Raw genomic sequence first — 15,634 nt, forward strand, 5'->3', positions numbered from 1 at the left:
ATTGGAAAAAGCCTGCTTGCATTTACCCTATCTATCTTGCTACTCATTTGAGATGAAGAGGATTTTCTTTAGCCAGAGAATGGTGGATTTGTGGAATTCTTTTCCACAGGTAGTTGTGGAGGCCAAGTCTTTATGTATATTTAAGGTACAGGTTGATAGATTCTTGATTGGTCAGGGCATGAAGGAATACGGGGAGAAGGCAGGAGACTGGGGCTGAGAGGAAAATTGGATCAACCATGATGAAATGACAGAACAGACTTGATTGGCCAAATGGCCTAATTCTGCTCTTATATCGTATGTCTTTCTGGTCTTAACTCAGTTTTAGGCCTAACCCTCGGTGTTGTTTTTATGAAGTTTCCACATTCTTCCTGTGATTGTCTGGGTTTCCATCTGGTGCTCTGGTTTCCTCGCAAACCCAAAGATATGTGGGTTACTAAGTTAGTTAGCCACAATAAATAACTAAGTGTACAGTACTATGTAGAAGTCTTAGGCACATATATATAGCTGGAGAGCCTAAGATTGTAGTAATTTTATGTATTACACTGTACTGCCGAAGGGGAAAAAAATCAAATTTCAGGACATATGTGAGTGATGATAAACCTGATTCTGATATGGTCTCCTCTGTGGACTGAATGTGGACAGGGGGCAGAGAGAGGGGAGATATAGTTTGGTAAAGGGAAAGAGGGAGAAGAGGGAGAAGAGGGAGTGGAAACTCCAGAGAGACATTCTGTAATGATCAATAAACCAATTGTTGTAATCAATGACCTTTCCTGGTGTCACGGGCTCGGTTTGTCTGAACCTGTGCACACCCTGCCCCAGCACTTCTTTTCTGCCACCTGTCCCACAATCCTCCAGGAGCATCCCATCGTCACCATTCCAACAGCCTTTGCTCCCGCCAGTTTTACAAACCCGCTCTGTGCTCCACATTGACAAAAACAGTACAGTGCAAAAGTGTTTGGTACCGCAGCTATTTATATGTGTCCAGGACTTACCCACAGTACTAATTGTGTTTGGTAGAATTGATGGGAATGTAGAGAAATGGGTTGTAAGTATAAACTGTAGGAAATATGATAGCTCTATTAGCCAGCTTGATGATGCAAAGGTTGGGGGATTTGTGGATAGTGTGGAGGGCTGTCAGAGGTTACAGTGGGACATTGGTAGGATGCAGAATTGGGCTGAGAAGTGGCAGGTGAAGTTCAACCCAGGTAAGTGTGAGGTGGTTCATTTTGGTAGGTCAAATATGATGGCAGACTATAGTATTAATGGTAAAACTCTTGGCAGTGTGGAGGATCAGAGGGATCTTGGGGTCCGAGTCCATAAGACACTCAAAGCTGCTGCGTGGGTAGACTGTGTGGTTAAGAAGGCATATGGTGTATTGGCCTTCATCAACTGTGGGATTGAGTTCAAGAGCCAAAAGGTAATGTTACAGCAATATAGGACCCTGGTCAGAATCCATTTGGAGTACTGTACTCAGTTCTGGTCACCTCACTAGAGGAAGGATGTGGAAACTATAGAAAGGGTGCAGAAGAGATTTACAAGGATGTTGCCTAGATTGGGGAGCATGTCTTATGAGAATAGGTTGAGTGAACTCCGCCTTTTCTCCTTATAGCAGTGGAGGATGAGAGGTGACCTAATAGAGGTGTATAAGATGATGAGAGGCATTGATCCTGTGGATAGTCAGAGGCTTTTTCCCAGGACTGAAATGGCTAGCATGAGAGGGCGCAGTTTTAAGGTGCTTGGAAGCAGGTACAGAAGAGATGTCAGGGGTGAGTTTATTTGCGCAGGAAGTGGTGAGTGCATGGAATAGACTGCCAACGACAGTGGTGGAGGCAGATACAATCAGCTCTTTTAAGAGATTCTTGGATAGGTACATGGAGCTTAGAAAAATAGAGGACTATGGGTAACCCTAGGTAATTTCTAAAGTAAGTATATGTTTGGCACAGCATTGTGGGCCGAAGGGCCTGTATTGTGCTGTAGGTCTTCCATGTTTCTTCTATGTTTCTATGACTCAAAGGCTGAATTGCTTCCTTTGCTGTCAGGAGGAAATATACAGTAGTTTATGAATTTACACACCATCTATAAATAAATGAGATGGATTTAGGTGGGTATCACATGGCCAAATTTTCCTTAGATTTCAACACATGCACAGTCTTCAACACAAAATGGCCAGCATGAATATCATCAGTTTGTTTTCAACAACTAATTTAATGTTTCTTAACAATATCCTTACAGCGTGAAACACACCTGCCACGGGATTTGAAATTTAATCATTTTGTTACCAGTAAAAATGATGAGAACTTCAGAGCATAACAAAAACTGCACCTGTTGAAATACATCTGCTCCTTCATCATAATCCACCACAGTGAAGAAAAGCTTATTAGAAAATGCAGAGGAATACCGCCATGAATTTGCCAGCACCTGGTATTCTTCATTTGCTTGTCTGTAGTATAAAGAAAAAAGGCCAAATATCAAAATCAATCTCAATTGTGAAAAATACACTTAATAATTCACAAGATCTTAATGTACCAAAGAAGGCTTTTTGACCCATCTTGTGCATGCGACCAAAGATAGACTTAAGGTCTTGTGTGTTGCTCTTGATTTCCAACATCTCCAGAATCTCTTATGTTTAAGACATAAGGTTAATCCCACTTCCCTGCTCGGGGTTGATAACCCTTCAGGAACAAATCATGTGCTGCTTAGTGTAAGTCTCTGTCATTAGCATCACTTCAGACTGAATTCCAGATCTTCAATACTTTTTGAGGGAAGTACGTTCTCCTCATACTTCCTCTCAGTTCTAACATTTAACTTGTATCTAACTCTGAGCAGTTTGAGAGCAGTTTTGGGATTCGTTTCCAAGAAAGGATGTGCTAGCATTGAAGAACATCCAGAGGAGATGTACGAGAATTATCCTGGGTATAAAAGCAGCTTTGAAGGCTCTCGGCCTGTACTTACTGGTACAGTAAGATTGATGGAAGGATAAAGGTGAATCTCATTGAAACCTACCAAATATTGAAAGCTGATATAGAGTGGATGTGAACAGGATGTTTCCATGTGGGAAGGTCTACGGCCAGAGGGCATTGGAAAAGAATAAAGTAATGTCACTAAAGAACATGAACTTATTCAGACAGAGGATGGTGAATCTGTGGAATTCATCGTCTGAAATGGCTGTGAAGGCCAAGTCATTGGGTATATTCAGAGCAGAGATGGATGGGTTCTTGATTATGCCTGACAGTGCCAGCAATCACTGACTGAGTTCGAATCCTGCTGCTGCTTACCAGAAGTTTGCATATTCTGCCCATCACTACATGGATTTCCTCCAGGTGCTTTGGTTTCCTCCCACATTCAAAAGATGTACAGTTAGGGTTAGTGAGCGGTGAGCAGGCTATGTTGTCCCCAAAAGCATTGCAGTACCTGCAGGCTGCCCAACACAATCCTTACTGAAAATGATTTGATGTAAACAAAGTATTTCACTGTATGTTTCAATGTACATGTGACAAATCAAGGTACTCTTTAATCTTTATCTTTAGATTAGTAAAGACATCAAAGGTTATGGGGATAAATAGGAGAACGGGGGTTGAGAGGGAAAATAAATCAGACTTGATTGAGTGACAGAGTGGACTTGATGGGCCAAAAGGCCTAATTGTGTTTCTGTGACATACGGTTTGTCGGTACTAATCTCTCCCCCAACACCTTTTATTTATATTGGCAATGATTATTATAATATTATAAACCTCACTGAGATGCTGTTTCAGTCCCACTTATTCCATTAAAACCAATTCCAACCAAGGTGGCTTCTCCTCATAACTATAATCTTGCAACCCGAACAATATTATAAGACCATACATATAGGAGCAGAATTAAGCTCTGCCATTCTTCATGATTGATTTATTATCTCCCTCCATTCCATTCTTCTGCCTTCTCCACATAAGTTTTTTATCCTCTGACTAATCAAGAACCAACTCAATCTGCAAGCTTTATGGAATCCTGCACAAGGGCCATTGCACCTCTGGTTTTTGAATTTTCTCCCCATTTAAAAAATTGTCTACTCTTTATTCCTTCCACCAAAGTGCATGACATACACTTCCCTACACTATATTCCATGTGCCACTTTTTTTCCCCCATTCAGCTAATCTGTCTAAGTCCTTCTCCAACCTCCTTCATTCCTCAACACTACCTGTCCTTCCATCTATCATCTGCAAACATAACTAGAAAGCTATGAATTCTATCATCCAAATCATTGACGTACAACATGAAAAGAAGTAATCCCAATATCAATCCCTGCGGATTGCCACTAGTCACTGGCATCTGACCAGAATAGACCCCTTTATTCCCACACTTTGTCTCCTGCCAGTCAGACAATTTTCTATCCATGCAAGTATCTTGGGCCCTAATCCTGTTAAGCAGTCTCATGCATGACACCTTGTCAAAAGCCTTCTGAAAATCCAAGGAAACAAAATCTACTGGCTCTCCTTTGTAAATTCTGACTATTATTTCCTCAAAGTATTTCAACAGATTTGTCAGGCGAGATTTCCCCTTAAGGAAACCATGCTGACTTTGGCCTATTTTATCATGTGCCTCCAAATACCGCAAAACCTCATCCTTATAATCGACTCCAATATCTTCCCAACCATTGAGGTCAGGCTGACTTGTCTACGACTTCCTTTCTTCCGTCTCCCTCCCTTCATGAACATTGAAGTGATACTTGCAAAATTCCAGTCCTCCAGAACCATTCTAAAATCTAGGGATTTTTGAAAAATTATTACTCCTGCCTCCACAATCTCTTCAGCCACCTCTTTAAGAACCTTAGGGTGTCGTCCATCTGGTTCAGGCGACTTAACTACCTTTAGACCTTTCAGCTTCCTAAACACCTTCTCCTTAGTAATAGCAACTACACTCATTTCTGCCCTCTGACACTCTCAAATTTCTGGCATACTGCTAGTGTCATCCCCAGGGAAAACTGATGTAAAATACTTGTTTAGTTTGTCCGCCATTTCCTTGTCCCACATTCCCACTTCTCCAGCATTTTATTCTAGTGGTATAATATCTACTCACTTCTATTTTACTCTTTTTAAACCAGAGAAAAAGACTTTCTGTACCCTCTTTCGTATTATTGGCTAGCTTACCTTGAGATTTCATCTTTTCTCTCCTTATGTTTTTCTTAAGTTGCCTTCTATTAGCTTTTAAAAGCTTCCCAATTCTCTAACTTCCCAATAATTTTTGCTACAAGACCCCTCTTTTTCTTACATGCTGTATTTGACTTGCTTTCTCAGTCACAGTTGCCTCATCCTCCCGTTAGAATACTTCTTCATCTTTGTGATGTGTCTATCCCAGGACCCCTGAATTGCCCCCAGAAACTCCAGCCATTACTGCACTGCCAAAATCTATGATAGTGCTTCCTTCCAATAAATTCCTTTCAGTCCTTTGTAATTCCCTTTATTCCATGATAATACTGATATATCTGACTTTATCTTTTCCCTCTCAAACTGCAGGCTGAATACCAACATATTAGGATCATCGTCTCTTAAGGGTTCCTATACCTTAAGCTCCCTAATTAACTATGGTTCATTACACAACACCCATTCCAGAATTACCTTTCCCCTAGTGGGCTCAAACACAAGCTGCTGTAAAAAGTTATTTCATAGGCATTCTACAAATTCTCTTTTTTGGGATCCAGCACCAAGCGATTTTCCCAATCCAGCTGCATATTGAAATGCCACGTGACTATCATAACATTGCCCTTATTCCTTATCTTTTCTACTTCCCGTTGTAATTTATATCCCACATCCTAGCTATGTCATAATGGGGGGTGCTGGGAGCGGACCCAAATGCAAGACACAGACACTGAAGTAATAGGAACAGGACAGGACTAGAGTTAGGGACGTGACTGGATGTAGACTAGGAGCTGGGACAAGAACACAGACTTGGGCTAGGGCATTGGCTAGGCAAGTGGGACCAGGATTAGGAACTGGGAACCAGGAGCCTGGGCTTGGACTCCGAGCCGGAGACTGGACAAGGACCCAGAACCTGGGTCTTGACTCGGACTCGAACCCCGGAACTAGGTGAGGACATGGTGTGGCTACAGGACTGAACATGGCTTGGGTACTTCATGGCTTGGGTTCTTCAAGGCGAGGACATGATGAGGCTTGGGTTCTCCGTCTTGACTCGGGCTCGGACTCCGGAACTAGGCGAAGACATGACGTGGTCTTGGGAGGCAGAACTAGGCAAGGCTACAGGACAGCACGAGAGACTCCTGGGCAAGACAAGGGAACTCCAGCACAGGACGAGGCACATGGACAGGACGAGAAAACAAAGCCTTGACTTGGTACTCAGGAACAGCCGAGCCTTGGACTTGGGACAACAGGAACCTCGGAACTTTGGACTTGGGATGACAGGAACGCAAAACACAGAGCCTTGGTCTTGGGGAGGACAGGAACACAGAGCCTTGGTCTTGAGCATGGGAACAAGGAGCCTTGGACTTGAGAGACAGGAACATTGAACACAGAGCCGGGAGCCCTCTTTTGGAACAGGACGTAGGGCCAGGACTCATACACAGAATGCTGAACACAACGATATGTTTCCCAACACTAGGTAGCGGCAAATGGCCAGACATACCAAGCAAAGGTGTAGACACAGAGACTGTTCCCAACACTACGACAGACAGTTCCTTATCTTGACACAGCAAGGCTCCGATCTCACTCTGGTGGTAGAACTTGACAAGGTTGCGGGCAAGGCTCCAGACACAGGTTGCGGGCAAAGGTTTCAGACACAGGTTGCGGCAAGACTTCAGAAGGAAGGGGAAGGGAAGGGAACAGTCCAGCCTCAGGATAATGGCAAAGACGGCCTGGCTTACCCAATGGAGGCAAGGACAGGAAGGGACACATCCAACCGCAGGGTAACAGCAAAGATGGCCTGACTTACCCCACGGAGGCGAGGACGGGATACTGACGAGACGAACCAGCACCCACACTCGAACCAGGGCCACTTGTATTCCCAGCCCCAAGACAAGCATCAAGTGCCTATGGTTAAGCCCAAGTGAAACAAGGGACAGCCAGAAGACCCGGAGTCCGGTGTCCATGGACTGGACCGTGAACCGGAATGGGGACATTACGGACCGGACCATGACAGGCTACTGTTCGGGGACCTTGTAAATCTCCACTGTACCCTCTCCATTGCTGTCATATCCCTCTTCTTATATGATAATCAAAATTGAAAAATCTCTATCTGAAGCATAATTAATGTTTCATTCAGTTTCAGAATTGCTTCTTTGTTCTTGTTTTGTGTACTGCATCTAATAATGTTCCACTCTCATTGATACACAATTCTTTTCCTAACAAGTCCTTTCGAACTGCCCTTAATTAATCTGTGCATGACTAAACATTGATTTGCTTAATCCTTCTGAAATTTTTTCAACAAATTGCCAACATCTATGTAAGGCTGATTTGGTTGTCGTAACTTGATCTATTACTCTCATCTTTTTGAACAACAGTGCCACATCAGTAACTTTCCAATGCTTTGTCAGCAAAAGGAATTAGAAAATGTAAATTAGAGGTGATTCTATTTCCTCTCTTGCTTCTGGACTTATTTGGACTTGGCAACTCAATCTATTTTTGAAGATACAATATCCCTCAATTCCTCATTTATCATTTCCAAACATCATCCTTCTTCCCTAATATTGATGCCCATATTATCTCTCTCTTTTATGAGAGCAGACACAAAGTATTCATTCAGCACTTCTTATGTCTTCAGCCTTTACTCTAAAGCTGCAATTTTGTTGCCTGAATTGGCCTGCCTTCCTTTTTCTAATTCTTTTTTCCCTTTGCATACATATAAAACATCTTTAGGGTTTTCTTGATTTAATCAGTTTCTATTCTCCATACACTCACTTTGACTTCTTAATTTCCTCTTCAATTTTGCCCTAGTACACTGATATTTACAATTAATACTCTTTCTAAAATAAAATAATTACTACAGATGCTGGAAATGCATTGAAGCAGAAAAGGCTTCAGGACTCAACAGGTCAGCTGGACCTCTGGAGAGAAAAATAGTTGATATTTCAGGTCTATGAGGTCTCATCAGAACAATTCAGATACTTCCCTCAGTTGCAAAGGAATTCTTTCAGAATTTTTTTTCCCTTCTTCTGGCATTTGTGATAAAGAAGCTGTAAGATAGTTATGACACTTATCCTGCCATAAAGAACTATACATACAGAGAATGCTCCTCCTCTAAGTTTACTTAAATTGTCTCATTTTAGAAATATGCATTCTGTTCTACGTTCAATTTATGCTAATGACTTCATGTTAAAAGTAGTAAATTCTGGACCAGCAGGACTCTTCATCAATTCAAAGCCCATGGTGCAACTGTGCAAGTTCTGTTGTTACTCTATAGATTCTATTTAAAAAATTTCTCTGAATATCTACTCTAATATATCATTGACAGTATAAATTTACAAATATATAAATTTGCTTGATTTGGTATTATTTTGTACTTAGTACACCTTTGACTTAGTAATAAATACAATATTGCAAGAAGCAATATCAAAAAAAGATAGAAAGGTTGTGAGTGGTGGTAAAAATCTTCTGAGGTGTATATATTTCAATGCTAGGAGTATTGTGGGGAAGGCGGATGAGTTGAGGGCATGGATTGACACGTGGAATTATGACGTTATAGCAATTAGTGAAACTTGGCTACAGGAGGGGCAGGAGTGGCAGTTTAATATTCCAGGGTTCCAATGTTTCAGATGTGATCGAGGCAGAGGAATGAAAGGTGGGGGAGTAGCATTACTTGTTAGGGAAAATATTACTGCAGTGCTCAGGCAGGACAGATTAGAGGGCTTGTCTACTGAGTCCTTATGGGTGGAGCTGAGAAACAGGAAAGGTATGGCCACATTAGTGGCATTGTATTACAGACCACCCAATAGTCAACGAGACTTGGAAGAGCAAATCTGCAGAGAGATAGCAGGCAACTGCAGGAAACATAAAGTTGTGGTGGTAGGGGATTTTAATTTTCCATACATTGATTGGGACTCCCATACAGTTAGGGGTCTAGATGGTTTAGAGTTTGTAAAATGTGTTCAGGAAAGTTTTCTAAATCAATATATAGAGGGACCAATTAGAGGGGATGCAATATTGGATCTCCTGTTAGGAAACGAGTTAGGACAAGTGACAGAAGTTTGTGTAGGGGAGCACTTTGGTTCCAGTGATCATAACACCATTAGTTTCAATTTGATCATGGACGAGGATAGATTTGGTCCTAGGGTTGAGGTTCTGAACCGGAAGAAGGCCAAATTTGAAGAAATGAGAAAGGATCTAAAAAGCGTGGATTGGGACAGGTTGTTCTCTGGCAAAGATGTGATTGGTAGGTGGGAAGCCTTCAAAGGGGAAATTTTGAGAGTGCAGAGTTTGTATGTTCCTGTCAGGATTAAAGGCAAATTGAATAGGAATAAGGAACCTTGGTTCTCAAGGGATATTGCAACTCTGATAAAGACGAAGAGGGAGTTGTATGAAATGTATAGGAAACAGGGAGTAAATCAGGTGCTTGAGGAGTATAAGAAGTGCAAGAAAATACTTAAGAAAGTAATCAGGAGGGCTAAAAGAAGACATGAGGTTGCCTTGGCAGTAAAAGTGAAGAATAATCCAAAGAGCTTTTACAGGTATATTAAGAGCAAAAGGATTGTAAGGGATAAAATTGGTCCTCTTGAAGATCAGAGTGGTCAGCTATGTGCGGAACCAAAGGAAATGGGGGAGATCTTAAATAGTTTTTTTGCGTCTGTATTTACTAAGGAAACTGGCATGAAGTCTATGGAATTAAGGGAATCAAGTAGTGAGATCATGGAAACTGTACAGATTGAAAAGGAGGAGGTGCTTGCTGTCTTGAGGAAAATTAAAGTGGATAAATCCCCAGAACCTGGCAGGGTGTTCCCTCGAACCTTGAAGGAGACTAGTGTTGAAATTGCGGGGGCCCTGGTAGAAATATTTACAATGTCGTTGTCTACTGGTGAGGTGCCGGAGTGGCTCATGTTGTTCCATTGTTTAAAAAAGGATCGAAAAGTAATCTGGGAAATTATAGGCCAGTGAGTTTAACGTCGGTAGTAGGTAAGTTATTGGAGGGAGTACTAAGAGACAGAACCTACAAGCATTTGGATGGACAGGGACTTATTAGGGAGAGTCAACATGGCTTTGTGCGTGGTAGGTCATGTTCAACCAATCTATTGGAGTTTTTCGAGGAGGTTACCAGGAAAGTGGATGAAGGGAAGGCAGTGGATATTGTCTACATGGATTTCAGTAAGGCCTTGACAAGGTCCCGCATGGGAGGTTAGTTAGGAAAATTCAGTCGCTAGGTATACATGGAGAGGTGGTAAATTGGATTAGACATTGGCTCAACGGAAGGAGCCAAAGAGTGGTGGTAGAGAATTGCTTCTCTCAGTGGAGGCCTGTGACTAGTGGTGTGCCACAAGGATCAGTGCTGGGTCCATTGTTATTTGTCATCTATACCAATGATCTGGATGATAATGTGGTAAATTGGATCAGCAAATTTGCTGATGATACAAAGATTGGAGGTGTAGTAGACAGTGAGGAAGGTTTTCAGAGCCTGCAGAGGGACTTGGACCAGCTGGAAAAATGGGCTGAAAAATGGCAGATGGAGTTTAATACAGACAAGTGTGAGGTATTGCACGCTGGAAGGACAAACCAAGGTAGAACATACAGGGTTAATGGTAAGGCACTGAGTAGAACAGAGGGATCTGGGAATACAGATACAAAATTCCCTAAAAGTGGCATCACAAGTAGATAGGGTCATAAAGAGAGGTTTTGGTACATTGGCCTTTATTAATCAAAGTATTGAGTATAAGAGCTGGAATGTTATGATGAGGTTGTATAAGGCATTGGTGAGGCCGAATCTGGAGTATTGTGTTCAGTTTTGGTCACCAAATTACAGGAAGGATATAAATAAGGTTGAAAGAGTGCAGAGAAGGTTTACAAGGATGTTGCCAGGACTTGAGAAACTCAGTTACAGAGAAAGATTGAATAGGTTAGGACTTTATTCCCTGGACCGTAGAAGAATGAAGGGAGATTTGATAGAGGTATATAAAATTATGATGGGTATAGATAGAGTGAATGCAAGCAGGCTTTTTCCACTGAGGCAAGGGGAGAAAAAAATCAGAGGACATGGGTTAAGGGTGAGGGGGGAAAAGTTTAAAGGGAACATTGGGGGGGGGCTTCTTCACACAGAGAGTGCTGGGAGTATGGAATGAGCTGCCAGATGAGGTGGTAAATGCGGGTTCTTTTTTAACATTTAGGAATAAATTGGACAGATACATGGATGGGAGGTGTATGGAGGGATACGGTCCGTGTGCAGGTCAGTGGGACTAGGCAGAAAATGGTTCGGCACAGCCAAGAAGGGCCAAAAGGCCTGTTTCTGTGCTGTAGTTTCTATGGTTTCTATGGTTAAGTATAACACAGAGTCACATTAGACCGTAAGAACATAAGAGATATGAGCAAAATTAGACCATTTGGCTGATTGAGTCTACTCCATCATTTTTTCATCATGGCTGATCCATTTTCTCTCCCAGCCACAATCTCCTGCTTTCCCCCTGTATCCCTTCATGCCCTGACCAATCTGAAATGTGATAAATTCTATCTTAAATATACATACTGACTTGGCCACCACAGTTGCCTGTGACAACGAATTCCACACATTCACCGCTCTTTGGCTGAAGAAATTCCTCCTTATCTCCATTCTAAAAGGCACCCCTCATTTCTGAGGCTGTGGCCTCTGGTCTTAAACTCTCCCTCCATAGGAAACATCCTCTCCATATCCAAACTACCAAGGCCTTTCACCATTCGATAGCTGTGATGCAATAACCACAGCTCTACACAATGTCCTTACACAGCTGGAGACGAAGGATGTTTATGTGAGAATGCTGTTCTTGGACTACAGTTCAGCATTCAATACCATAATTTCCTCCAGGCTTGACAAGAAGTTTAGTGACCTTGGCCTTCACCCTGCCTTGCACAGCTGGATCCTAGATTTCCTGTCAGATCGCCGGCGGCTGGTAAGAGTGGGCTCCCTCACCTTGGCCCCTCTGACCCTCAACACAGGTGCCCCTTTACCCTCTGTATATCCATGTTTTTGTTGCCACCACAGCTCCAATCTGATAATGAAATTTGTAGATGATACTACATTGATTGTCCTAATCTCAAATAATAACAAGGCAGCCAACAGAGAAGAAGTCATCACCCTGATACTGTGGTGTCAAAAAAAAAACCTCTCAATGTCACAAAAACAAAGGAGCTGGTTGTGGACTACAGGAGAAATGGAGACAGGCTAGCCCTTATTGACATCAATGGATCCAGGGTTGAGAGGGTGAACAGCTTTAAGTTCCTCGGCATACACATCACCGACGATTTCAAGTGGTCTGTACATACCGGCTGTGTGGTGAAAAAAGCACAACAGTGCCTCTTTCATCTCAGACGGTTGAAGAAGTTATGGGTATGGGCCCCCAAATCCTAAGAACTTTCTACAGGGGCCCAGCGCATCTGTAGATGTGAACTTTCCACTATTCAGGACATTCACAAAGACAGGTGTGTAAAAGGGGCCCGAAGGATCATTGGGGAAACAAGTCACCCCAATCACAAAATTGTTCCACCTGTTATCATCTGGGAAATGGTACCACAGCTTAAAAGCCAGGACCAACAGGCTCTGGGACAGCTTCCACCAGACCATCAGACTGATTAATTCACGCTGATACAATTGTATTTCTATATTATATTGTCTGTTCTGTTGTACAGACTAATTATTACAAATTACCATAAATTATTATTGGAGGCAGAGCTTAGGAGGAATGATGGCACCTAACGGCAACTCCTTTGCTTGCATCTTCGGAAACAGCTCTACTTCTGCCTTTAATATCTTTATCTTTCCCTTTCAGTGTTCTTTTGAAGACCCTAACCTGGAGTTACATGTAGGCTTCGGTTTTTTGCAGGAATGGGACCCGTTCTCGGGGTTCCACAACTGGCCGCTATTCGACATGCCAAGGGTTTGGCCTGAGAATCTCGATCGTGTTCGGAAGCCTAAGATATCGGGGCTCTGGAGGCGGGCAGATCGACTGTCGGTGTCATAGCAGGAGACTCGTGTGTCGTCGGGGAGGACAGAAAATCTTTCGCTGTGGGCCCGAAGACCCAAGGTCTTTGCAATCTTCAGACACAGAGCTCAAAAAAAGCAACGAAACGGACCTTTAACATCGTAAACCAGCGGGTTGTTGTTATGTCTCCTGCTCGCTGTGAAAATGGGGGACACCTCCCCCTCCCTTGCCAGGGAGAGAGAGAACCAAAGGGTTACCTTTGTGGTAACTTTGGTCTTTGTCTTTGCTATTGCATAGCACACGTTTGGGTTCGGTGATAGCACCGATGTGCATTTATTTTTGCCAGTGGAGGGAGGGGGGGATGGTTGTTCACTGCCGCTTATGTGCGGGAGGGAGGGGAGCTGGGGGGGACTTTAGGGTTCTCATGTTTAACTGTCGTTCATTCTCTGGGACACTTCTCCATTTTTGTGGATGTTTGCGAAGAAAAAGCACTTCAGGATGTATATTGTATACATTTCTCTGACATTAAATTTGACCTTTAAACTTTCACATTGCACAACTAGATGGAGACGTAATGTAAAGATTTTTACTCCTCATGTATGTGAAGGATGTAAGTAGTAAAGTCAACTCAATTCAATTCAATGAAGTCACCCCTCATTCTCTGAATTCCAGTGACTACAAGCCCAGAGCCATCAAACGCTTTTCATGACAAGCAGTTCAAGCCTGAAATCATTTTTGTGAACCTCCTTTGAATCTTCTCCAGTTTCAGCACATCCTTTCTGAGATAAGGGCCTAAACCTGCTCACAAAACTCTAAGTGAGGCCTCACTAGTGCTTTACAAAGTCTCAACATTATATCTTTGCTTTTATATTCTAGTCCTCTTGAAATGAATGCTAACATTGCATTTGCCTTCCTCACCACAGACCCAACCTGCAAATTAACCTTTACAGAATCCTGCACAGGAACTCCCAAATCCCTTTGTGCTTCAGTTTTTTTTTGTATTTTCTCTCTATTTAGAAAACAGTCAACCCTTTCATTTTTTTCTACCAAAGTAAATGACCATACACTTCCCAACACTGTATTCTATCTGTCACTTCTTTGCTCATTCTCCTAATCTGTCTGTCCTTCTGCAGCCGTTCCACTTCCTCAAAATTAACTGCCCTTCCACGTAGCTTTGTATTGTCTGCAAACTTTGCAACAAAGCCATCAATTTCATCATCCAAATCATTAACATATAATGTAAAAAGAATGGAGATAATTGAGTGGTTAACCAGAAATATAGTAAATCAGATAATTTTAATATGTATTTTAAAGAAGGTTAATGAAGGAAATCCCAGAATTTAGCATATTGTTTAACCATGGTAGTGGGATTAAAATCAGGATTTTTCACGAGGTCAGAACTGGAGGAGCAAATGCACCTCAAGATTAGGTGATATTACAGAAATTGGGATGTCCATCATTTAGTCTCTTTTGGTTTCCACCCTATTACAGATATTCCCATTAATCTCTCTATCATTCCAATTTTTACCAACAAGTTTTTTAAAAATATTTTGAGTTCTCCTGAAAGATAACTGAGCTGAAATGTTAATTCTGCTGAAAACTCTTATGAACTACTTATTTCCCTCCATAGATCTTGCCTGCCTGCTGAGTTCCTCCAGCATATTGTGTGTGTTCCTTAAAATTTCCAGTATATACAGAATCTCTTGTGTATGAAATGTTAATTGTTTCTTTCTGCACAGTTGTTTCCTGATTGAGGGAGCTTTTCCAGCTATTTCGGCATTAATTCTATCCAAAATTGCTTTGCCAATGTTATCTTAACAAAAATAGTTACAATGCAATAGCTTTCAAAAAGAGTGGCATTTAAAATCAAAACTCATAAGCTATGGACCATCTCGTAAATTTACTTCAGCACATGGAAAACATGCATTGAAATGAGAGCTGATTTTTGAAAAAAAAAGTATCTACATAATACAATGAAATTGTCAAACCAATTAGCAACTTTAGATTTTTGACGTTTTCTCCTGACATATTTTGCTGCTGAGTACATCTGCAGCTTATTTTGTTAGAGGCAGAGGCTTCAAAATTCGAAGTAAATTGACAGATGAGCAGACTGACCGAAGTTTCACACATAAATTTAATATACACCGTATGATGAAATAATCTTAGTCTATCAGATCTTTACAGACCTACACGCTCAAGAAGTTTATTAATTAGTGGTAATTTTGGATTTTTCTCAAGTTTGTTTATTCTGTGTGATCTATCTGATATTACTTGATGAAGCTGCTAAATTAATTTGTAGTGATTCATTGGTAGTGCACTAAATCAATGTCTATTTCTTCATGCAGCAAATATCAGCAAAGGTACATCAAGTCCTTGCTCTGGATCAACCCCTACTAATTTTTTTTTGGAGCTGCAGCAATAGAATTTTGTGTGTACATTTAGCTCGAACAGATACATTTTCTTTTTCCAATATTTTTATTGATTTCTATATAGGAGAATACAGAGTCCAAGAGAATACATATTATAAAACAAAAGAAAAAATATGATAATACCAGA

The 15,634-nt window shown here is 41.6% G+C and overlaps 1 protein-coding gene across 1 annotated transcript in view; it reads right to left on the bottom strand.

The window, feature by feature from the left end:
* tusc3 (tumor suppressor candidate 3) overlaps positions 1 to 15,634 on the bottom strand; it is a 381,130-nt gene that overhangs the window by 268,891 nt on the left and 96,605 nt on the right. The window contains exon 3 of the mRNA XM_072251817.1: positions 2,323 to 2,440. Within this exon, the coding sequence (XP_072107918.1) occupies positions 2,323 to 2,440 (118 nt within the window). The remainder of the gene's footprint in view (positions 1 to 2,322; positions 2,441 to 15,634) is intronic.

This window comes from Mobula birostris, chromosome 3 (genome assembly GCF_030028105.1).
Source record: "Mobula birostris isolate sMobBir1 chromosome 3, sMobBir1.hap1, whole genome shotgun sequence".
Taxonomy (NCBI): Eukaryota; Metazoa; Chordata; class Chondrichthyes; order Myliobatiformes; family Myliobatidae; genus Mobula; species Mobula birostris.